This window comes from Pteropus medius, unplaced genomic scaffold (genome assembly GCF_902729225.1).
Source record: "Pteropus medius unplaced genomic scaffold, Ma_sr-lr_union100, whole genome shotgun sequence".
Classification (NCBI taxonomy): Eukaryota; Metazoa; Chordata; class Mammalia; order Chiroptera; family Pteropodidae; genus Pteropus; species Pteropus medius.
Window position 1 is genome coordinate 13,850,681 of NW_024345601.1, and position 25,365 is coordinate 13,876,045.

At 32.6% G+C, this 25,365-nt stretch overlaps 1 protein-coding gene across 4 annotated transcripts in view; it reads left to right on the forward strand.

The window, feature by feature from the left end:
• The window catches only part of SLC35F5 (solute carrier family 35 member F5), a 34,110-nt gene that overhangs the window by 5,725 nt on the left and 3,020 nt on the right, over window positions 1-25,365 (forward strand). For all 4 annotated transcript variants that reach the window (XM_039874514.1, XM_039874516.1, XM_039874517.1 and 1 more), the window contains exons 5-15: window positions 1,758-1,820; window positions 3,787-3,868; window positions 4,646-4,836; window positions 7,277-7,358; window positions 8,026-8,113; window positions 9,887-9,951; window positions 11,894-11,998; window positions 15,245-15,404; window positions 19,066-19,156; window positions 22,613-22,767; window positions 23,272-23,365. In XM_039874514.1, coding sequence (XP_039730448.1) covers window positions 1,758-1,820; window positions 3,787-3,868; window positions 4,646-4,836; window positions 7,277-7,358; window positions 8,026-8,113; window positions 9,887-9,951; window positions 11,894-11,998; window positions 15,245-15,404; window positions 19,066-19,156; window positions 22,613-22,767; window positions 23,272-23,347 — 1,158 coding nt within the window. In that variant the 3' untranslated portion in view covers window positions 23,348-23,365. The remainder of the gene's footprint in view (window positions 1-1,757; window positions 1,821-3,786; window positions 3,869-4,645; window positions 4,837-7,276; window positions 7,359-8,025; window positions 8,114-9,886; window positions 9,952-11,893; window positions 11,999-15,244; window positions 15,405-19,065; window positions 19,157-22,612; window positions 22,768-23,271; window positions 23,366-25,365) is intronic.

Below are 25,365 nucleotides of genomic sequence, written 5' to 3' on the forward strand. Positions count from 1 at the left end.
TTTTAAAATTGTGGTAAAATATACATACATTAAATTGACCATTTTAACCATTTTTAAATGTATAGTTCTGTAACATTAAGTACATTCACTTTACTCTGCAGCCATCGCCAGTATCCCATCTCCAGAACTTTTTCATCATCCCAAGCAGAAACACTGTACCCATAAAACAATAACTCTCATTCCTCCTTCCCCTCAGCCCCTGATTAATACTGTTTTATTTTCTCTCTCTATTACTCCTTTTATGTGTATTATTTTGGGGCATTAAAATATTATTTCTTGTTTTATCTAATGAGTACATTCTTGAGCAATATACTCATTGGATTTTTGTCAGGGCTTTTCAGTAATTGTTTTTGAGGTAAAGCCTGGAAGCATATACTCACATGTGCACAAAAATTCAACTTATGAAAAATATGTATATATTTTTTACTTCTTAAAATTAATACATATACATTATTGGAATGCATATACATTATTGTATTACATGTAGAAATGTTACATATGTATTAATGTACGTTGTTGAAAATTTAGAAAATACAGATGAACAAAAGAATAAAATAATAAATTCTACCATTAAGGGAATAACCATTGACAGTATTTTGGCATATAACCTGCCATTCTTTTGCAAGTGTGCATTTTTGTTTCATTTTTTTACAAAAATGAAATTCTACTGTTACGTCCTGTTTTATAACTTGCTTTCCATATTTTCTAGTATATCATGAACAACTTTCTATGTAATTTAGTATTACTAGAACATTTTTTAATGTTAAGTATTTTTTAATTGTAGTGATAAATGTTCATTATTAAAGACAAATTATAGTAAGAGTAATCTATCCATAATCTCACCATTTTAAGACCACTGTAAATATTTGATACTCTCTATGGCTACATATTTATGTGTATATATTAAAAAGTTATTTGTAGCAGAAATAAGTTTAGTCTTATAGTTATATCTCCTTAAGTTCAAATAAGTTTGTTTTACAGTAATACCTCATTCATATCTGTTAGAAGTATATGAGATTGAACCCTTATCAAAAGCCCAACGTTTGCTAATTTGATAGGCGAACAGTAGTATCTTGTTTAATATGCATGTTTTTGCTTACTTTTTATGTATTTGTTGCACAATAGAATTCTTTTGTCTATTGCCTACATCTTGTTCATTTTTCTACACTGATCTTTTCTTTGTTGATTTATAAGTATTCTTAAGAGCATGGGCTCTGGTGTTTGAAATTCATTCTGTCACTTGCTGATTGTGTGACCTTGGGCAAATTATTTAACCTCTTCGGACTTTATGCAGGAGTAATGATAGGGTAGCTGTGCGTATGAATAGAAGCCTATTTATACAGCACTGGCATAGTGGTTCTCACAGTGTGGTCCAGTCCCTGAAACCATTTAGGGAGTTCTTGAGATTAATCCTATTATCATAATAATACTAAGATGTTATTTGTCTTTTTCACTAATGTACCTATCCTTTATTTTCCCAACTAATCTGAAATGTTATGATATTGGGAAAAAGGCCTAAGCTTGGGGGTTAGATTTTAATCCTGTCTATTACTTAGATGAAATCTCTCAACCTCAATTTCTTTATCAATAAAATGAAGATGATAGTACCTACCTTGCATGGTTGAATACTTGGCTATTATTATTAATAATAGTTATATTTTTATAGGTCTAATCTGGATTTTTGATTCTATTTTTTTGCACTGTGATAGTAGTCCTACTTTATAACATGAGTTTGATTTATGTCCTGTTATCCGTAGTTTGCAGATGCTGAAGGTTACTTTGCTGCTTGCACAACAGATACAACTATGAATAGTTCTTTGGTAAGTGCTGCTTTTCTTGTCAGGAATGAAGCAGGTGGAGTTGAGCCATGGCGGTAAAGATTGAAATAGCTTTGATAACTCCATAGCTCTATTAGAATATATATATTCTAGCCATATTAGAATATACATGTATTAGAGAATATATACACATATATATATCTCAATGTTGGGGTGCTCTCCATGAGACTTTCAGTTTGGTACTCTCTTTTCTTAGGGATTCTTGGGGCCTAAAAATAAGCCACCACAGAGGGAAAGGGTGGAAGAGGAAAATAGTTAAGGAGTAAAAATTTTTAAGGACAGTCCTTTGTCCTTTGTTTCTTACCAAATTTGTCATTTCATGTTTATTATTAATTATCACTTAGAAACAAATATATTTGCTTGACACAATATGTAAACAGATTGTTCATTCCATAAATTTTTAAGAGTGCTTAATATGTGTTAAGCACTTGTTTTAGACTCTGGAAATACAGCTCATGTTCTAGTGTGTGAGAGTGTATGTTTAGGAAGGAGAAGACCAATAATAAGCAAAAATAAAGTAATTAATATATTCATTTATTTTAGGTATTGATAATCTAGTCAGAGAGATAGTATGTAAAAATCTAATTTTTTACACCATCACTAAGACATCTCTTTTTAATGTATTGTTCCTAGTGTGGCATTCTGTCTGAGAAAAAATTTTAAGTTACTCTAAAATTTAATACCAATTTATGAAGCAATAGCTTGGTGGCCTTATTGACAGTACAGTTTTTTGTTTGTTTGTCTGGCTTGTAGAGCTCCATTTGCATCCAAGTTACCAGGTGCTGTGAAGTGTTTATGAAGCTTAGAGAAAATGTCATTTCTTTTCCCTGGGATCTTAAGTATCAATAAGATTATTATCAGGTGTCTCTGTCAATGTAGAAGGCAGAGCTGAGGTAAAAGCCTACTTTTGTAACTATTCTTCTGCTGATTTTTATTATCATCTGTAAGATGGATATGTCAAATTTTTCTAGGCCAAACGCTATAATGAAAAGTTCAATGTAACAAAAAACCTATGTCTATTTCCAGATCCTATTGTTTCTTCATTTACTGAATATTTTTCATTGGCAGAGTTCTATACCAGAAGTTAAAAAGAGAATCAAAGATATAAAAAAATTTTATGTTAATTTAAGAAATAGCCTAGTTGGAAAATTACGCCCTTAAATATAGATTATTTGCACAATTGAAGAATTTAGAACCACTTTAAAATACACACTTTTAGAGCATGGTTAGTCAAACCTGGCTTTAATTCTTTTGTCTACCACTGGTTTATTTTATATCTCAGCATCTAGAAAAGTTCCCTTAAAATACCATTTTATAAGGTTGTTGCAAGGACTAATGTGAAATTTATGTTTAGCTACTCTGGACTTGGTATCTGGTATATAGTAAAAACTGATAAGTGGTAACTATTTTTTTCTTTTTTATTAATCCTATAGGAGTTCTCAGGAATTTTTAGTTTTAGCTGAATCTTAAGTAATAAGAGGAAACAATTTGGCAAATATGTATACATATTATATTCATGATTATCTGTTCATTGTCTGCTTTCCCCTTTGGACTACATGATCATTGAGGACAGATTTTGTCTTTATTCACTCATGTCTCGAGGACCTAGAACAGCACCTAACATAGTAGGAGCTCAATATGAGTATTTCAAAAGAATGAATGAAAAGGAATGGGAGATAATTTATTAACTGAAAGTATCATAATGTATCAGTGCTATACTGTTATATTTCTAAACTTTAAACTGATTCTTTTCTGTCATTGTACCTGTGTGTATCATTTGAGTTTTCTTTTTAAGTCTTGAAAATGCATTTTGGAAAAATTATGCTGTAGAAACGTGGTGAATAGCCGTGTTTGGGGTAGTATCTGTGTCTGCATACTATTCACATAAATTTTAGCCAATATATCAGCTATTATACTTGCTATTTATATTTGTTCTGTTATATTTCAGAGTGAACCTCTGTATGTTCCTGTGAAATTTCATGATCTTCCAATTGAAAAACCTGAGAACACAAACATTGATACCGAAAAAAGTAAGCAAAACTTAGAATTTCATATATTAGAAATAAGTGGAAATTTTAGCTTCATTCAAGCTTTCTCAAAACTTTGAGTGATATTGGGGTCAGCTGGCAGTTCTGCTCCATGCGGTATTGATGTTGTATAGTCTTCCAGAAGTTTGACTGGAAATTTTAATTAATTAAACTGGAAATAATTTCCTAATACCAGAAATCTCTGTGGTTTCAATATATATATATTTTAGAATGAACAATATCTTCTTCAACCATGATGTCAAAAACCTTGATAGCAAAATATAGTTTTGCTGGTTCTGTGAATTGAGTAAAGAATGCTACCTTCAACATAAGGCACAATATTTATCCATAATATTCCTTTCCAAGGAATGGACCTATAGAGGAAGATTTTACATGCTTGACCAAGAAAGCAATTTTCATAAATTAATTACCTATGAGGAAAAATCCAAATAAAGTTTTACTGTAAATGCTATAATAATATACTATAATCCTGAACTGAGAAGTTGTGTATGGATACAGTTGCAGAAATCTTGTTTGAATATTGGTCTTATTTCAAAGCCTTTAAACTGTTTTCATCAAATTTTCATTAAAATTTCCTGTAACTATTTTGAATGAGCAAAGCTGCCCCAGGTAATAATATAACTGGTTTTCTGTGATTGTTTGAGTCTGATCATAGATGGATTAAATAATATGCATGTATCAGTAAATTAAAACTCATGACTTTTCTTGTATGCAAGAGGAAACGTTTAATGATTTGTACTATACTTTTTTTTTTTGAAGCTCCCAAAAAGTCTCGTGTAAGATTCAGTAATATCATGGAAATTCGACAGCTTCCATCAAGCCATGCATTGGAAGCTAAGTTGTCTCGCATGTCATATCCTACTGTGAAAGAACAAGAATTCTTACTCAAAACTGTGGGGAAACTTACTGCAACTCAAGTAGCAAAAATTAGCTTTTTTTTTTGCTTTGTGGTAGGTCTTTTTATTATATATTTGGAATTTGAATTTTAAGACAGGATACATACTAACAATATATTACTGAAGCGTAAGACTATTCAGTTGCTTAATCATAACTTTAAACTCTGCTATATGGCATCATTAGAGAATTAGAGTGTCAAACTTAATAAATGCTTGTCATGCCTTAAAGAATTTAATAAATGCTATAGCACAACTACTCATATATATTCAGGATTTGGCATTGCCTTATGGTCATAATAATGAATAGAGTTATTTTATACTATGATGTATACAGGGCTAAATTCTTATCTGGATATATACTGTCTGTATACATTTGTTTCTTCAAGTAAGTGTTTTTGCAGTTTTATATTAAATTCATGTAAATGTAGTCAGTATTTTAGCAAGTACTTGTAAACATTTTTATGGAATTTTTTGTAATATTGTTGATAGCTTCTCTATATAGAAACTGAGAAATGTACTTAAGATATCACAAAGAACAATCATATAGCAAATAAAATATTTGAGATTAAGCTGGTTTTGTCTGAGTTAGCGAAAATTCTGAAGTCTAGAATATAAAAAATGAATTTCAGTGCTTTTTTATATATATATCATTGAAAGTAGCCTAATCCATGGTTGTTTATTATGAGCCTTTAGGATTGAAATTTATACTGAACATTTTTCAACACTAGATAATGCAATGCTAATGTCAATATTATTAGCTTGATTATAAAGTTTTTTTATTTCATAATTTTGCCTCTCATACTCACTGCGTAGCCAATTTTTCTCCATCTTCTACCTGAATAACCTCTATTTTAGTGATACCTTGATCAATATATTCAGCAGTACAAATCAGAAAGCTTTGGGAGTTGTAATGTGATAATTCCATTTGTAATAAAATTGCAGGCTCATATGTTTGGATTATGCTATTAGTTGTGATTTCTGTTTGCTTGTTTTAAATAACTAAGGACTAAGATTTATTAATTATATGTTACCTAATTTTCAAAGGAGACTTGAGGTGAAGCTTAATAAAAGGATCTATGTGGTAAAAGTTAAAAGGGAATCTATGTGGTAAAGGATCTATGTGGTAAAAGTTAAAAGGGAAAAGATAAGAACCAGATTAAATGGGTAATGTGTGGTAGCGGGGAAGCTGGTTGTGGAATGGGATGATTCTATCAGGAACTTCGATTTAAAGGAAGAAAGCTATTTCAGGTGAGCACACAATTCATCTCTAGGCAAATTGGCCATAGTTTCACTCTGGCCTTTAGCCTTGAGTACAGTGTAAATTGAATGGAAACTACTAGATTCTCAGCTACTTGCTACCTTCTAGCAGCATTCTAAGATCATATGTCTATGCTGCTGCTTTGAAATGTAATACTAATAATTATACTACTCCCTTAACTACAGGTACTGAGATTAAGAGATGTCCCTTTCTTAATAGAGTTAAGTCATTTTTCAGTGGAATGTGACTATCCAGTCAATGTGTTTAAGTAACAGACACCAAAAACAGGAGTAGTTAATTTACTTGTATTGACTCAGCAATCTGTTTCTTAGTATATATGTTAGTGACACTCATGCACATATGCTCCAGGAGGCATACTCTAGCACATTCATAGTAGCATTGTATGAAATAGTCAAAGAGTATCCCATCAACATAAAAATGGGTGAGTTGTGGTAATATGCATTAGAAGATCTGATATCAGTGAAAAATGAATTTTGGGTACACACACACACACACACACACACACACACCCAGGCTTCATCAAAAGAGGTCTTATTTTTTGTTTTCTAAATCAGAGTGGGCACAGGGTTGGGAATATAAGAATATCCTAGCCTAGATGAGGAAAAGTGAAGAGAAAAAAATTCTCATGGCTTGAAAACTTACTTTATTATATCCAAAGTTATGAGAACTCTGTATTGTTTCCAAACTGAGAATCAGAGAAACAATCAGAATTAGCCAGTAAATTCACAGTTTTCTTGGGCATTTTAAAATTTACAAAGTGAATATAGCCTTTTATCTAGCTAGCTAGCTAGCTAGTTCTCTCCATCATATTTTTCAATAGATTTCTCATCGTGCTATATTCATTCATCTGTACATATTTTAATGTTTGAGAATTTCTCCCAAATTAAATTTGATTTAGATAAACTTAATAGAGTGCTGGCAGTACTTGAATAAAGCAAATTTTAAAGTTGATATTAAATTGTATCCTTATTTTAAAATAGACTTGAATGCTAATTTTTAACCAACTATTAATTTCTTCAGGGAAATTGGATAGCAAAGATCTTAGCTCTGATTATAATTGCCCTCTTTTGGTGCCTGTGATTTTTCTTTATAAAGCTGATTTGAAAACCTTTCATAATAACAGTATTCAGGGGTAGAAAAAAAGGAGGGAACTATAAATTGTAATGACAGAAATAAACATATCATTCATTAGATTTCTCTTTTCTATTTCTTTAGTGGTTTTTGGCAAATTTGTCATATCAAGAAGCACTTTCAGACACACAAGTTGCTATAGTTAATATTTTGTCCTCAACTTCTGGTAAGAAATGTATCTTCAAAATGTGCATTATAAATTGAGACCTATTTCTGATATATATATTTGTACATATACACACATTTTTATCGTATAAATTTTTTCATTCATTCTCATTTCATTAGTGTATTGAAACTACTACTTTATTATTTTATGTCATAGCTTTGTGGTATTTATATTTTTTCCCAGTACTTTGCAGTATTTTTTATACCACTATATTAAAGTTTTATAGGCTGAATCTTTGTGTTATAGTTCTCTCTTTCACATATTCTTTCTAAAGATCTTTTTCTAGATCCTTTGACTAAATATAATTCCCTATTCCAGAACTATAATTTGCCCTATGAAAGGTGTTTTATTTTTAAAGTTGAATCACTTTCCAAATCTGGAAGATAAAAAAAGTATTTTTGAAGCTATAAAAATAACTTTAGCACTCATGCTTGATTATGATGAGGTCATAATGTTTCTCTGAATGCTCAGTTTAGATCTCTTATTAGTTTAAAAGGACTGTACTCCATCTGTGGAGTTGAACTATAAACATGATTTCATTTAGAGGCTATTTTTTTATATGATCTTTGAACATTTCAGCCTAAGTAACTACAGTCTTATTCTAAGTTATTTAAAAATGACAGAAATTAGTTTAATGTATCTTTTTTTCATCCTTTTCTCTCCATAGGACTTTTTACCTTAATCCTTGCTGCAGTATTTCCAAGTAACAGTGGAGATAGATTTACTCTTTCTAAACTATTAGCTGTAATTTTAAGGTAAGAATAGAGTGTAATAGCTGCTTTACTCTGCTTAGAAGTAACGATGTTTAAAATTTTTCTGGTAGTGACAGAGGATAATTTACATTAAAGTATACTGTCTAGGCATGTACTGTCTAGGCAAAGAAAGATGAAGGTAGAAGGTTTTAAATGGTTATTATGCTATGTAGCCCTGTGTTGCATCCTTGACTAGTTTCCTAAACCTTCCTGGGGAGGGTAACTGGAGAGAAGGACCCCAAGGTAGCTTTGGTTCCCTTCCACATGACTGAAAACTTACTAAATACTGTACTGACATTGACATTTAAGTTAATATGGTAACCGAATCCTCATAACCTCCCAAGTTTCTATTTCCTTTTCCTAAAACAAGTCCCCATTTTTGTTCTGGTTTTGGTACAGGGAATCTGGAGACATGGAATACAGCTGTTATAACTTCATTTGGTTTACTTCTCACACCATAGAAATCTAACATGGAGTCTTCTCTGCTTGTCTTAGCCTCAATTTTTCAGTTATTTTCTGTATAATTTGGCAGTTTTGTATTACTGTGTAAGATCAGTATTATCAATAACTATATTTAAATTTTTATTTAGTTTTGTGTATGTCTTGTCTTCCCTACAAGATTGTATACACTTAAAGGCCAAAGCCTTGTTTTATACTTCATTATATCACCAAAGGCCTAGAATAAGGCTTTGCTCACCAATAGTACTCAAAAATGATATGTTGGTTTGCTAAAGTTTTTTTTTCTTGTGAGAGAAAATCAGAAATCAGAGAAGGTAGCCAAGTGATTTAATGAAGAGATTAGTATTAGCTATCAGAGTTGGGTTCAAATAAGAACTTTACTCTTTGTCCCTGGATACTACTCTCTAAGAAGATTGTCTAGAGACTGGTTATGTGGCAATCATAAGAGAAAGCTCTTATTATTATAGGATATTTGGATAAATTGACCCTGATAGTTTCTATGGGTAGTCTGACCCAACTAATTTACTATTTAGACTATATGGCCACTAGGAACTTATTCTTTTGCATGATTGGTTAATGTACTATCTTAATAAAGGTAGAGATGCATAGAAATAGACACTATAAGCTCTATGAGTACAAGAATCACATCTCTCTTATCCTTTGTTATAACCCAGAGCTTAGCTCAATAAGTGACAATTGAATGAAAAGATGACCTCTGATTTCTCTACATCTTTAATTAAGTCTTATTTTTATCTATTAAAATAATGAGATTAATTTAGTTATTTAAACATTTGAGGATAGTTTTACTGTTAATTTAGGCGTTACCAATAAGCAAGTGTGAACACCATTGCTAGGTTTATATGGGTTTAATATATGTATATCTTCAAAAGGAAGATTGGAAGAGAGATGATAAGTTGACTAATTCATTCCTCATTGAAGATAGTGGATAGCATAGCATTGAACGCTGGAAGCAGACTGTGTTGCAGACCCAGCTGTGTGATTTTGTCAAGTTACTTCTCTTTGTGTATTAGTTTTCTCATGTGTAATAACAATAATGTTATTGTCATTATAATTTGAATACCTTCCTTATAAGGTAATATTGTGCATTTCATGTGGATTAAATGAGGTAATACAACTATAGTACTCATGCTATACTGATAATACTGTTAGGTATTATTAATTAAATCACTGATTCTTTGACAGTTTTACCCAGAGTTGAGATTAGTCCTGATCACTTGTAAATCATTTTTATGTTTATGATTAGCCCTTTTAAGGAATTTGTTATTTTGCTCATCAGTAATGACTGTTTTTTCATAGCATTGGGGGTATTGTGCTGGTAAACCTGTCAGGGTCTGAAAAATCTGCTGGAAGAAATACAATAGGTAAGTTTCTATTGCTGCATTCTTTCTGTTAGAGTATACAAGAAAATTTTGTGCATATTATCACATACACACTTACATACACACAAACAGAGGGTGGGCACTAATAGCCTCTTAAAAAATTTTTCCTTTGGAAATAAATTTAAATACAATTCACAGAATTATTATATAGCCTTCACCCAGATTCTCTGTTAGCTATATACATAACTACAGTACACTTATAAAAATCAGGAATTGACATCTATTACAATAATAATATCTAGTCTGTAATCCCTTTCAGACTTCACCATTTTTTTCAGTATGTTCATTTTCTGGTCCAGGATCACTTGTTGGATTTAGTTGTCATGTCTTCTCAGTTTTCTTTAATCTGGAACTATCCCTCAGTCTTTTTTGTCCTTAATAACCTTAACACTTTTGAAGGATATTGTTCAGTTCTGTGGACTGTCCCTCAATTTGGATTTGTCTGATATTTCCTTATGGTTAAATTTATGTTGTGCATTTTTGTTAAGAATACCATGGAAGTGATTTTGTGTCTTGATCAGGATATTGTATCAGAAGATGTCAATGTTACTAGTGACATTATTAATGATGTTAATTTTAAGGTGGTATCTGCCAGTTTGCTTCATTTAAAGTTATTAATTTTCCCCTTTGTAAGTAATAAACAACTTGTAGGGAGATACTGAGACTATACAAATATCCTGTTTCTATCATACTTGTACCAACTAATATTGTCATTCACTCTTGATTATTGTCTTAAACAGTTACTGCTATGGTGAACACTTAGTTTTTGATCTGTTGTTTAGATTTAACAGGAACAAAGGTAATCAGAACCCAGCTTAATGGTTTCCCTCTGGATACTTTAGATATTTGAGTTTTATTGGATAGAACAATACTTTCTAAACTGTTCCTAGTTATCGCCCAATGAGCTATGTCTTAAATTTCCTCACCTCTATCTCACCTACAGCAGCTTTTTATGTGTAAAACAATATACATATTTCTTGTATTTGTGTGTGTGTGTTTGTGTGTGTGTGTGTGTGTGTGTGTGTGTGTGTGTATGTATAGGGGTTGTTGACAGGCTTTAACTTTGCTTTTAAAAAAAGTTTGATAATAAAAAACAGATTTAATAAAACATTGGACTTTTGGATAATTGATTAAAATATTGACTATGGTCACTTGGTAGACAGCACAATATTTTGCTGTTTTTTAAAGGCTTAAATAGTTTTGAGAATGAGTTAATACATTAAAAAGAATCAGTATATATTATGCATCTACTGTGAGCCCTGTGTTTTCTCAGATATTTTGGAACATTATAAAGCATAAATTATGTGTTTGCAGTTTTCAAGAGTTTCTTGATTTTTATGAGTATACGAGCTTTACAAAATGAAGCCACTAGAGAATAAAATGGTATCAATTTAATGGTGGTTAAGTAATAAATTGCAAGACAGATAGGATGGAAATTCAGCAGAGTAGAAGGAGGATGCTTTGTGGCAGAGATGGGACTTTAACAGGGCCTTGAAGATGGTGGTGGAACATATATTAAAAATGATACATGGCAGTGGGGAGAACAATATAAGCAGCAGCTTAGGGAAAGAAGCATTGTTAAATTGGGCTGTGTCAGGTGACAGATTTGTTTCTGTAGGGGAAAATAGGAATTATGCATTTCAAAATTTTTAAAAAGTGCTACTTATATGAATTTTAGTATTATAACATGTATAACTATTTGATTAGATTATTGAGGAGAATGTTTTTGGATTTATTTGTTTACACTTTTCACTCCTTCCTGTATTCCTGGAAGACAAGAATGGGGTGGGTTATACTTACTTAATCTTTTCATATCTGTATACTCATTTCTTAGAATAGGATGTGACACATTAGATTTTAAATAAGTGTGTGTTGAATAAGTTAATGAAAATTGTGCTTTAAATTTTTATGTTGATTTTTACAGGTTCCATTTGGTCTCTTGTTGGAGCCATGCTCTATGCTGTCTATATTGTTATGATTAAGAGAAAAGTAGACAGAGAAGATAAGTTGGATATCCCAATGTTCTTTGGTAAGAATATGTTTAGCTTGTGAGACTACTCTGAGTGCTTAACTAAGAGTTTTGATTTTGATTTTTGGAAGGAATAGGGAAGGCTTTTCTCTTCTCTCCATGCGGTTCTCTAAAACCATCAGATTTTAAAGATTATGAAGTTCAGACTCAATGTTTTTCTCTTACCTTGTCATGCATAACTGTGCCCATATGTGGAAATGCCCATTCTCTCAGAGGGAGGTAGAGAAATTCCACCTAATGCCTTTTCCACATTACTTCATCTGTGAATCAGATGTTTCCCTTACTGATGTGATAGAATTATGCTCCTATAAGCACATGAGAATGTACCTGTTGCATTATACGTTTTACCATTTTCGAATTGTTGGAAGCATAAGATTGGGGAAACTGCCCCAAAATGATATGTGAAATACTGTTCTAGTCTATGTACTTATTTTCATTAAAAATTGTGGGCCATTTAAAGGCTTTGCATTTGCACTTTGTCTTTAAGACTCAAACTCCTTTATGACATGGATTTTTCAAATTACCCAATTATAGTTTCTGGCATCCATTCTTAATTTTGGCAAATAAAATACCTAATATGACTTATAAACTCTCCTTTGCCTAAAGTTAGCTTAGTAAAAAACTTGTGCTATCTATAGGATATCTGTGGATATCTTCCAAAAGATATCTGAATACCAATAGATAAAGAAGTCCGGTGATGAGGGTTCAAAGTATGACTTACAAGGAATCTGGAAACCTAGAATATAGCTATTATAACTTCACTTATCTCATACTCATCTGAAAAATAAAAAAAAAATTAAATAAGTAGCTTCCAAGCTGATTTACAGAGATTCCCAGGAAGGTTGGGAAGATGTGGAGTTGTATGTATGGGTCTGGTTCTTGGACTCCTTTGCTGCTTCAACTGGAATAGCTCTGCTTTGTTGGGCTTTTTGCATTATAATTTACTTTGTGGAAAAGATTTTTATTCTAAAAACAGTTTGATTGTCTTCACCTAAAGATTAACAAAAATAAAATATTTGAAAAGCCACCAAATGGACTTATCGCTGAAGTTCCTGTTAAGCATATAAATCAAAAAATATACCTTAAATATGAAAATCATTTTAGTAATACCTTATTTCAGAGTCTTAGAAAATTCCACCTGGATAGAATGATAAGCTAATATTTTTTGGATGTTCTTTGTTAAGATCATCAACTTACAAGAAGAATTGCTTTATTTACTCTTAATAGAAAGAAGACACATAAACATATAACTTGGTTGGTCTTCACATGTGATGTGATATGGAAAGCAATATTGCTTTGACCTGGGCTTTAGAGTAGACAAGATTAGAAAATAAGATGTTATGATTAGAACATGGAGGGTTGGTTAGGCATGGAGAAGTGAGCAGAGCAGAGCAGGGAACAGTGAGTAGATCACTTTATGGAGCATTCGCTTTGTGGGAGAACAGAAAGGTATGCAGACTAGATTCTAGAGGGTATGTAGAACTGATAAAGCAATACCTATGTCTCTGGGTCCAAAAGTTGTTAATTTATATGGGATTTCATAGACTTAATAGTTCAGGGATCAGGAAATAGATTTGGCTCTTAATGATGTCAAATTGTGGCATTTTAATTACAACTTTTTAATGTTTTGCAGACCTTTTAGGTCACGGGTGTCTTCTGTATGTGTGCCATTTTGTTTGATTTTATTTTATTGCTGAATGTCTTAAATTGGGTTTCCTAAAGGCAGGCAGAATATGAGACATGGATTTAGTGTGGGTGATTTATTGAGGGAATGCTCTACAGGAAAAACTGGCCAGGGAATGAGAAAAGCAGGATAGAGAAGGGAAAGAACCACGTGGTCTCAGGTATAGTTGAGGTTTGGCCCAATTCATGGCAGGCGAGGGACAAGGGGTCGAGTGGAAGCCAAAGCAGGTAATAGGTCTAGGCATTCCTCAGAAATGTCCTTGAGCCATTAGGATTTCAGCCATAAGGGCTGGCCTTTCCTTGAGCCATTAGGATTTCAGCCATAAGGGCTGGCCTCCTGAATCCCTATTGGGCAGTCATTGACTGCAGAGAGTGTGGGATGGGCAGGGGTAGGAACTTCCTGGGAAAGGCAGACTTATTTACTGTCTTCAGAGCAGGCAGATTTTTCTGAGACTTGCTAGCAGCAGTTAGAGAGTGGGTGCTCCAGTCTTGTTTAGATTTAACTAGGCATCTTAAATGCTTGTTTATTATCCTGCAGCAAATGTAAGTATATATATATCTACTGTAATTTAACTTTCTTTTAAGAAAAGTTTATAGTTACCTCATGAGTCTCAGTGGATCTGTAATGTTAAACTGTATAGGAAGTAAAACAAAAATTAGTATTAAATTATAATTTTTTATAGTCTTTACGTTCACATGTATATAGTCATATGTAAACTTACATTTCTATAATAATAGCTAGATTTTACTGTTTACTCTTTGCCCAGAGACTGTGCTATATGTTACATGTTTAATCTTTCTAGTAACCTAATTAAATATTGTTTTATACTTATAGATCAGAAAACAGGCTTAAAAGAGATTCTGCATCTTGCCTAATATTTACCCTACTAGTGAATAGTAGAGCTGGGATCAGAACCAAGGGCAATTGGACTGCAGAGCACACACTTTTAACCACTTAATGTTATAGCCTTCCTTTATAAGTAGGTGGTCTGTGCTTAGTTCATACGCTGAATAGCTGTTTTTGTATGTGTTATCTCACCAAGTAGCTAATGATTTCTGGGGAGACAGGAACCAAGAATTTTATCTTTTTTGGAAACTTCTTCCATTATTCATAGTATAATGCATGGCTGCTTTAACATGAATATCAGTTGAATCAGAGAGCAAACCATATAATTCCTCATAATTAATTTTGGCTGAATATACAAACACATACACACACATACACCAGTTATTTAAGTTCTAAGATACTATATTATTAGTAGTTAAAGTTAACAACCTTTTTTAAAAGTGTTTTATGTAGTTTATTCTTCAGTAGTTGCTCCATGTAGTGGGGAAAGTTGAACTTTGAAGACTCAGTGAGCACCAGTTACTTCATACAGTTTTTTTCTGATGTCGAGTTATCCACAGAGCTGATTTAAAAACAAAGAAACAGAAGTACCAGTTAAAGAGACCTGTTGCAGCCCTTTGTGCAAAATCTAATGTTTTCTAATTAATTTTGGAATTAATAAGTTTGGAAAATTTAAATCACAGATACTAACTTTTGTCTCTTTTATACATATTTAGGTTTTGTAGGTCTGTTTAATCTGCTGCTCTTATGGCCAGGTTTCTTTTTACTTCATTATACTGGATTTGAGGACTTTGAATTTCCTAATAAAGTAGTATTAATGTGCATTATCATTAATGGCCTTATTGGAACAGTTCTCTCAGAGTTCCTGTGGTTGTGGTATGTACTATTTATTTCCCTACGATTTATTAGTTATCAGTTTATGGACTTTGGATAGTTTAAGCATTTATATTTCTTTTGTCTTCTGATGGCTACTCCTGTGCCCCTTCTTACCCCATACACTTAATAATCTAATACAGTAACTTTATTAGAGCGAGAGCTTTGTTTTTTTTATTTTTAATTTTTAATTACCAATTGTATAGAGTAGTATTTTGCACATAAAAGGAGCTCGACAAATATTTTATGAATGAATATAAATGGTCTAAATTTGTAAAAGTGTTTTTGGAAGTAGAGTATTATACAAATGAAAGGTGTCATTTAACAGACATTCAAACTCACAAGATGCATATCCCAAGTATGAATAACGTGAGCTATAAGTATGTGGGGGACTGCTTGTTTAAGAGCTTTTGCTTATTTGCTTATGTCTGTTTGGTTGTTCATAGACTTTTTGTTTTGTTTATTCTCAGATGTTTTCAAGTGGCTGAGTCAAATATGTAAACCCTAAACTCTTATTAGACATGTTAATATACTTTGAAATGTTGAAATATAATAATAATCCTAAAATAGTTTGAAGACAATATCATGTATGGAATTTAAGAAACCTTTCAAATATAGAGCTTGCTACTTAGTCCTGTTTCCACATAACAGGAACTTAAAAAGAAACACTAATTGTACTTCAACTCCTAAATGAATTTTATTATATGCTAGTTAAGACTACAGACTAGTTTTCTCTTGCAAAAAACTGCAACAGAAATAGCTTTTGTATGAAGTCTTCCTTGATGCTCTGCTTATACTTCTGTTGCCTCCTCATTAAAGAAATAACTATTTGCTTTATATCCTCCACACACACTGCCTTTTATGTAGTACTTTTATGTAGATTTACTTTGTATTGTAGTAATTTATTTACTTAATTTTTTTGCTAATCTAAAATTCTTTGATATCAATTTGTTTGCTCATTCATTTTTCCATCTTTCATTACATGCAGTTTAAGTGCTTTTTTTTAACCAAAATATTACATATTTTATTTTGCATATTAATAAGTATCACGTCCCTCTTGTTTTCTGGTCCTATCAGTTCTTTAGTTCTTTCATTTCCCTTGCTTCTCTCCACTCTTTATTTTGAGCAGATAAAACTACTTACTGGTTGTGTTTTGATTGAACTTCATTGAACCACAAAGAATTGTTGATCTTCGACCATTTTTGACTGTAGTTTCATATGGTTCAACCCAATGAACTACATGCTTTAAATAATTATGCACTCATTGTATTTTAATGCAGGTTCATATCCTCTAGTTTTCTAAGTTTAGTTTAAATTAGAAAATTTCAAAGCAAGGCATTTTTACGTATTTGAAAGAAATTAAATTTTCTTTGGATGTTAGACTAAGGAAGGGTTTAATATGGTCCTTATTACATTGTTATTACATTGAGACTCATAGTAAACATGGACTGTGCCACCTACAGATATTAAAATGCTATTCTTTATTGAGAGCTTTATTTTTAGTGAATATATGGGATAGTGTTTCATTATGTTCAGCAGAATTTAATGTAGGCTTTGGGGACTCTCAAATATGAGTTGTAACATGTAATCTCTGTATTTTGTGAGATTTTGTAGTTCCATTGGAAAATTTTACATTTAAAGAAGTAATTAATAACATGTTTTAGAATATTTTATTCTCTTTAATTTTCTTAAAATTCAGAGTGTAATACATATAAAAGTGTACAAAAAGGGTCTGCAAGGAAAAGGAAATCTCCCTTCTACCCCAAATTTCCATTCCTTTTTCCCAGAGGCAACTGCTATTTACTTTTAAACCTACAATAAATATTTTCTATACGTATAGAAGTTTGTATAAGTCTCTTAATTTTCCCCTCAATTTGTTTTATTTTTAACACACAAATGGGCGGATACTATAGATGTTGATCTGTACTTTCCTTTTTTTCCCACAAATTATTTCTTTTGCATCTTTCTATATTAGCACTAAGATTCATTTTTGTTATTTAAATAAGATTCATTTTTTTAAAGCCAGTATAGTATTCGAATTCATTATGTTTTAGTCCATTATGTTTCAATCCGTTATGTAACATAATGGATAAAATATTATGTGTTTTATCAGTTCCTTACTAAGAGACATTTTAAGTTTCCAGTCTTTTGCTTTGTAAATAATATAGCATTGAATATCTTCATATATATCTTTGCATATTATCTAAACATTCTGTAGGATGAATGCCTGTAAGTGGAAAAGACTGAGTCAAATATGTAAACTTTAGATTTTGGTAATTGCAAAATCATTCACTGCAGAAGGAACACAATTTATATTCCCAACTGTGTGTATGAGTGTTAATTATTGAATAGTTAAATTGGACACCGAAAGTTATATATTACGATCAAAGCTATGTTTATCCTTACCTATGATTAGATTTTTCAGGACCTCAAGAAGGTTTATTTTTCATATATACTTCTATACTCAAGTGTTTAAGAGTACTTATGGTAGTAACAACACAGTAGCAGTAAGTTAATAAGTAATGAAACAAACATATCCCTTAAACTCTAGGTGTTGTTGATAACTCAAAACCACTATAAGAAGCATGTCAGACTTTTTAGTATTGTATTTAGTATTATGAATCTCTAAGAACATTAAAAAAATTACACACACACACACACATTTAACCCCAGAACCCTCACTTCACAGAGCAGCTCATGGATAGTGGGAACCACTAGTATTCTTTACCGCATCAATAAGAGCTAATTGTCCAGCTTCTGTACAATATTTCAAGTGACAGTTTATCAAGTGATAGCCTCCTTTATTGCTGGACAGTATTATTAATTTTCACATATACTGAGTTAGAATTTACATGCCTACTATAATGTAGTCCTCATTATATATAGTATGGTTTTATCTTGGCCCATAATTCACTTCTTATAAATTCAAATTATTAGTCTTTATAAACGGCTTATCTATTTGGTATAATGCTTTCCTTCAATTTTTTCGTTCAACTAAACAATTATATGCAGACAGATATTTGAAACTTTGATACCAATATTGATAGTTCAAGGAGAAAATAAAATGAAGAGCTTAGGCTTTGGTTAGGACAATTGCCAGAAAAATGGGAAACAAGGAAATATCCTTTAAAAATACTCAGTTTTTTCTCTTTGATGCTAAGCCAAACCAAAAGAGCAGCACACATCTAAAGGCAATTTATTTCTCATGGGAGGGAGATATTTTTGCTTTGATGACAAACATGTTGGCTTATCACTTTCTTAGTCTATGTTGCGAGGTATTGTCCTGCAATTTTAGTAAAGATATCTCCTTTGTTAGCTAAGTCTATCATTGTCACAAAACTGTAAGAACTCTTTCAACAGTTTTATAAAAAATGTTAATGAAATGTAAGCTGTGCATCCAAAGTTGTATAATATCTGTAAGCAGATCTTGAATATAATATAAAATATCTTGAAATTTTTATACTGATATATTTGGATTTTTAAAATTTGAAGATAAACTTTTCATCTTGGTAACTTTATTATTTATTATGTCTCAGTCAGTACTGAGCTTTTACTTTTGCTCCTGATCTCTTACCACTTATATTGTAGGATAGGTAGTTTTTGATTAATGTTTTTCTTTTACTTTTTTAATATTGAAATATATGTTTTCATTTTTCCTTTTTAGGGGCTGCTTTCTTACCTCATCATTGATAGGCACACTTGCACTAAGCCTTACAATACCTCTGTCCATAATAGCTGACATGTGTATGCAAAAGGTAAGACAAACTATTTATTATATATGTATTACTAAAACAGAGCTAATGAAATTAAGGGATGTGGCTAAATTTTAAGGGTTACCACCATAAATAATACTTGATGTCTTCTCTCCTAAGGTGCTTTACTACATAGAGATAGAAAAGGTACTAAAGAAGTGGATAATCTTTGCATTTTTAGCTTTTCAATTTTTTTTTTTTTTTTAATTTCTACGTTAAGGGCAGTATCTTTATATATAGTTCTCCAGTTTGGGAGCTGATTATGTTCCAAATGTTTTTTGATAAGTCAGTGGATTGGAGTAGGGGATACATTTTCTCATATAAGTAGTAGTGTTTTGATTTCTAAGATAAACTCCAAAGATTCCTTAACACTATGCTACTAGTACTATAGATAGAGAGGCATACGAACAGTGTTGTGTCTCAGCGAAGGCTCATTTCCACCTAAACTCACCAGGGCAGTGGCATCTTCTCTCTTCTAGGAATCCCTGGTCTGGATGTGGGGATTCTTGTGATAAATATTGGCAATATTGCAAACAGTGCAGAAAAGAGAATGTGTCCCTCCCAGCAGCCTGAAGGGAGGAGTTTCTTTAGTGCCTCATGGGGTAAATAGGAGAAAAGAAATGTGCCTTTGGCTAATGTTTAAAATATGTAGTGTAACCTTCAATATTTGTAAGCTTTAAACTCCAAGTATTAAGTAACAAAATGGTGTGTGCGTTTGTGGGGGATGGGGAAAGAGGGGAGGAGTTGGGAGTTAATGTAATTGAAAAGGGAAATACTTGAAAGCTCAAAGGCTTATAATATGTAGAAGTATAATCATATCGTTTAAAGCTGTTTTTCTTTAGATTTTTGTGCAATTTTTAAGATAAAGGCAAAATACTTTCAGTGATATGTATCTTCTTAAAAAAATTTGTGCTGATTTTGTTTTATGGTTCAATAAATTCTTTGTCATGGTTAAAAATGGAAAGCTCCATAATTGAGAACTATGTACCCTGCATTTTCAAAGAATGTGAATATTATAAAATATACATAACACTAAAGTTACACATATTAGATTCTTTTGTAGATTTAAATAATATCCAGGTCCTTCTGCATCTCACAGTCATAATCTTGAATAACAACCAAAATTATTTTATTGAAATTGGGAAGTGCTGCTTATTAGAGGATTGTGGTAGACCATCAGTATGGTAAAATGAACTTTACCATACTGATATTTTGAAAACATCAGCTTTTGTGGATTTGAAAAAAAAATTGAAGATTAATTTTAAGAAATTTAAAAAAAGTTGTCACAGAGGCTCTAGATTTACTAGATGATTGTGTTATTTGTTTAATCAAATATTTTATGATGAAGGCAAAACACAAGAAAGGGAAAATATATGTACATGTAAGTAATTAGAAAAAAATAACTAAATGGTCTTTTCTTGAGTGTTTTTACATCTATTACTAGGCAACCATTTAATGAGTGAGCTGGGCCTTTGATGGGTTAAGGGTAGGAAGATACCTTCTGGAAAAAGTAGCAGGGGATGCCCCAGAGCTCTATTAGAAGCATGATAGGAGACCTCTACTTTCATGGGGTTTTTTGATTCTCATAGCCAACCATGTTTATATGTCGTTTTTGAAATTTAAGCATTTATTAATATTATTTATTGTGCTTAAAACAAACTGACTACTTTAACATATTTATAATTGATATTTTCTATAATAGGAAGCATCCTTTATCGCATTCAGATTTATATTCAGATATATTCCAGAATTAGACTTTTTTTTTTATTTACATAGACCATTTTTTTAAATAAATATTATTTAGAAAATTGTTTTTCTAGCTTCTTGGAAATCAAATTAGAAGTTTATTATGCAGTAAAACATAAATAAGTGCATTGTTAAAAGAGAAATTTGCTGTTAAAAGTCATCTACGTTTTTACCTACCTTATAAAGTTTGCCTTCATTCAGTTATAAAATAGAGTTTTTAGTTGAATATTCATGAAACTGTTCTGTAAACTAGATCTACATTTTAAATTCTCATTAGTCATGTTTTTCATACTTTTTCTGGTCTTGGGTCACTTACGTGCATCATGATTTTTCTAGATTATTAAGTGTCCTGGCAAATATTCCAAGAATATGTCATACCAATAATTTGATAACAACAGATTTTTATTTCTGCTCTTTCTTGGGTGTTCTTAGGCTGACTCAGCCTGTGTGTATGTATACCATACAAGCAGGAAGTGCATGTTAAAAGTTGTCAGTGATTATTCTTGTGTTATGCATTGTGAGTGACTCAGAAACATTATTTTCACAAAATGTCTTTATTCTAAGGGTGCAATAAAATGAAATAGTATATGTTTCCCACCAGAGGGAGTCTTGTCTATGATTCTAAACCTTGTTTTTTTTTTTAATGCTTAAAGGGGCAAGTACAGTTTTTCCTCCCTATTTGAAAGACAGGAGTTACTATTTTCATCATTATTTTGAAAGCAAACTCCCAGTGTGTTGCAGCTAAGTCTCTAGTCAGTCAGTGCAGGCTTCTTTGACAATTGTTAGGATCTTACTAGAAGCTGTGTGGCAAAGGTAAACTAGTGAAAGGAAAGACTGATTTTTTTTTTTTTTTGATAACTTTATGGCATCTCATTATTTTTGATTTTCTTGACAACCCTTATAAAATGATGGATTGGCCAGTCAGACCTGGTGATGTCTGAGGGCTTTGCACCACTGAGGCTCTGCTTGCTGCTTTTCTTCTCCAGCTCACATTTCTTAGTAAAAGTGTTCCTATTTGTAGTCTTTATTTTATTTAGTCGTGATTTTTTCTTGAATTTTTTTCATTTGTTACTAGATAATCAAGCTAGTTTTAAGTATCAAGGTTAGGCTTTGTTGCAAATTGTTAGTAAAAGATTTACAAAAGTTGCAGTTAAGAGTTATCTGTTTTTAGTAGTCTTAAAAAAAGTACTGTAACATAACAACATATTACAACTAGAGCATAACATATTTTTAAAAATGTGAGTCGATGATGACTTCAGAAGCTGAAGGCAGAGGAATCAACTTGAGAATAGGCAGTAATCAGTATAAAAGAAATGGTTAATGTGATGAGTAAGACAAAAGCTTAACGTTTCATAATTCTGTTCTTGGACATACTTAAGCCTAATAAATGAAAAGCATGCTTTCCTGGCTTTTCTTTAGGCTATTTTCCAAGCGAGAAGTATTTTTATTGATAACTTAAGTAAGTGGTTAGTACCTCAAAGTCCTGAATCCTTATATTTAATGATAATGTACTTAGTAATGTATTGTCAATAGTCAGTATTATTTTTTCGGTGTTTTAATTTATTCCTGCAACCTTGTTTAAATGGAGAACTCACATTAAAGGGGGAAAATTGTCTTCATGATTTCTTTTTTTCTTTTTTTCTTCAGATTTCTTGTTTAATAAGGATGTGTTTATTTTAATGGTTTTTTTCTTTTTCTATCTCTTATTTTTAGGTGCAGTTTTCTTGGTTATTTTTTGCAGGCGCTATCCCTGTATTTTTTTCATTTTTTATTGTAACTCTCCTGTGCCATTATAATAATTGGGATCCTGTGATGGTGGGAATCAGAAGAATTTTTGCCTTTATATGTAGAAAACATCGAATTCAGAGGTAGGTTTAGTTATAGTATAAATTTTTAAAAAGCAATGTTTGCCAAATAAACTGGGAATCATATTATGCTGGCCTAGCTTTTAGTGATTTTGTGACGAATTACTGAAAGATCATAATTTATATATGTACTATGTCAGATAAAATAATTTGTTCAGATCCTTTATTAAGATAGTTTCTTGACAACTACTTTTTTAAAAAAGTGTTTTGATTCACAGGGAAAACCAAAGTGCTTACTGTTTTGCTATAACAAATTTGAATGTAGAAAACTTATTGGTATGAATAAAATTCATAGTAAAATCTGATAATGTTGCTTCAAGTTTTTGTTCAATTTTCTTTTAGAGAGAAAGAGTTTTACATTCTACTATAAAAAGAGCTTAGGAAAAGTTGTTAAAGATTTTGCCCTAGTCTTAGTTCTGACCTCACAGTTTCAGCCAGTGGAATAGATCATTTTTAAGTGTTCCTTTCATCTCTAAAGCTTTCCTTAACTATTGACTTTTTTTAAAGGGTTCCAGAAGACAGCGAACAGTGTGAGAGTCTCATTCCTATGCACAGTGTTTCTCAAGAGGATGGAACTAGTTAGCTGTTGTCTTTAGTCCAGGTTAGTATGTTGGCCAGCATTAGTGTTGAATAAAGTTCTAATTCTTATATTGCTCAAATACGGAATCGAATTTCCGTAATTAGTTCTTTGAGAGGCAATATAGCCTAGAGGCTAAGGGAGTCAAACTGCTTGGGTTTCAGTTCCAGTTTCGCCATGTGTTATTGGTGGCCTTATTCAAGGTTCTTAACCTCTCTGTGCCTCAGTTTTCTTATTTGTGAAATGGGATTACAATAGAACTTCCCTCAGAAGGTTATTAGAAGTATTAAATACTTGGTAAATTTGAAAGACATACCGTATTAGTATCTGACTCAAACTAAGTGATCCCAAGTTTTAAGTATTTTATTCATGCTGAGGGTCATCATTTTACTTAATGATGTACTGTTGTTTTTCAAATAGGCTTTCAATTCCTTGCTCTCTCTCTTCTTCTGGTACTCAATGATGCAAATGTTGGGACATTTGATGTTGTCCCAGAGGCTCCTTAAATTATCCTCATTTTTTTTAGATTCTTCTTTCTCGTTGCTGGTCTGAGTGGGTGTTTTCCACTACCTTTTCTTCCCAATTGCTGATTTGATTCTCTGTTTCTTCTAATCTCCTGTTGATTCACTCTAGTGTAGTCTTCATTTTGGTTATTATAATCTTAATTTCTGACTGGTTCTTTTTTATATTTTCTATCTGTTTTTATGTTTCCTGTCTCTTTGTTGAAATTCTCAATGAGATCATTGAGCATCCCTATAATCAGTGTTTTTAAACTTTGCATCTGGTAGATTGCTTGTCTCCATTTTGTTTGGTTCTTTTTCTGGAACTTTGTTCTGTTTTTTTCATTTAGGATGATTTTTTCCTCATTTTGGCTGCCTCCCTATGATTATTTCTATGTATTAGGTAGAGCCGCTGTGTCTCCCTAGTTTTGTAGAGTGGCCTTATGTAGTAGATGTTCTATTAGTATCCAGTGGTGGAGTCTCCCTGGTCACCTGAGCCAAATGTTTCAGGTATGCCCTCCTGTTGTAGTTGAGCCTTTCTTTATTGCTGTTGGTACATTGGTGGGAGGGATTGACCCTCAGGCTGACTGGTCTGAGGACTGGCTAAGACTAGAGTGGAGGAGCTGTTGTGCAGGTGCTAATCCTATGGAGCAGGATTCGATTTAATGGGGCTTTGTTGCCTGCTGAGTATGCCCTTTGGGTATGTTGTTTGTGGAGGTGGTTGGGTAGGGATCTGGTGTCATCTGAAGCTGGCCACCGGCTGTATTGGTTCTGGGGCTCTGGTGCAGGCCAGGACCAGCCACTGCCTTTACCCTGCCTTGAGCCATTTGGTATGAACTACAAAGTGATCTCAGGTGGTTGCCTCTTGTGTTGGGCTTGGAGGTTCTTGGGAGAGGCTAAGCTGCTAACTGAGGCTGGCTGCTGCTAGTGCCGGGCTTGGGCTGCTTAGCAAGATATATGGGTCATGCTGAGGCCAGATGCTGCTCGTTTAAAGTTTTTGAAAGTTTGGGATATTTTAGGAAAGTCCACAGCGTTAGCCAAGACAGGCCGTTTGTATGGACAGGTGGCTTGGGTGGGACCGCAAGTTGAGAGGGGCCTGGTCTCAGGGAAACACCAAGGCGGGGCAAACAGTGTTAACCAGGTTAATAGTGACTCAGATGTGACTATGATGGCGGCCTATGAATGTAGGCTGGGCTGGGAGAGGGCTCAACAAAGGAATAGTGGCATCTGCCAGCACTTTTGTCTGAAAGAAAGCTATCACACCAGCCCTCGCTCTGAAGCCAGACAATTCAGTTCCTTCTTCTATGTCCCTGGTGCCTTTTGAGCTGCTGCCCCAGCACTGGAGCTCAGAGCTAGTGGTCAGCAAGTAAATCCATGCACAGACTCTTTAAGAGGAACGCCTGGGACTCCTGCAGACTCTGTCTCCCTCAGCCACAGTCTCTGCTGGTTTTCACAGCCAGAAATTATGAGGACTCTTCTTCCAGGCAGTGGAACTTTGCGCTAGGACTCCTTGTTCTTCAGGGG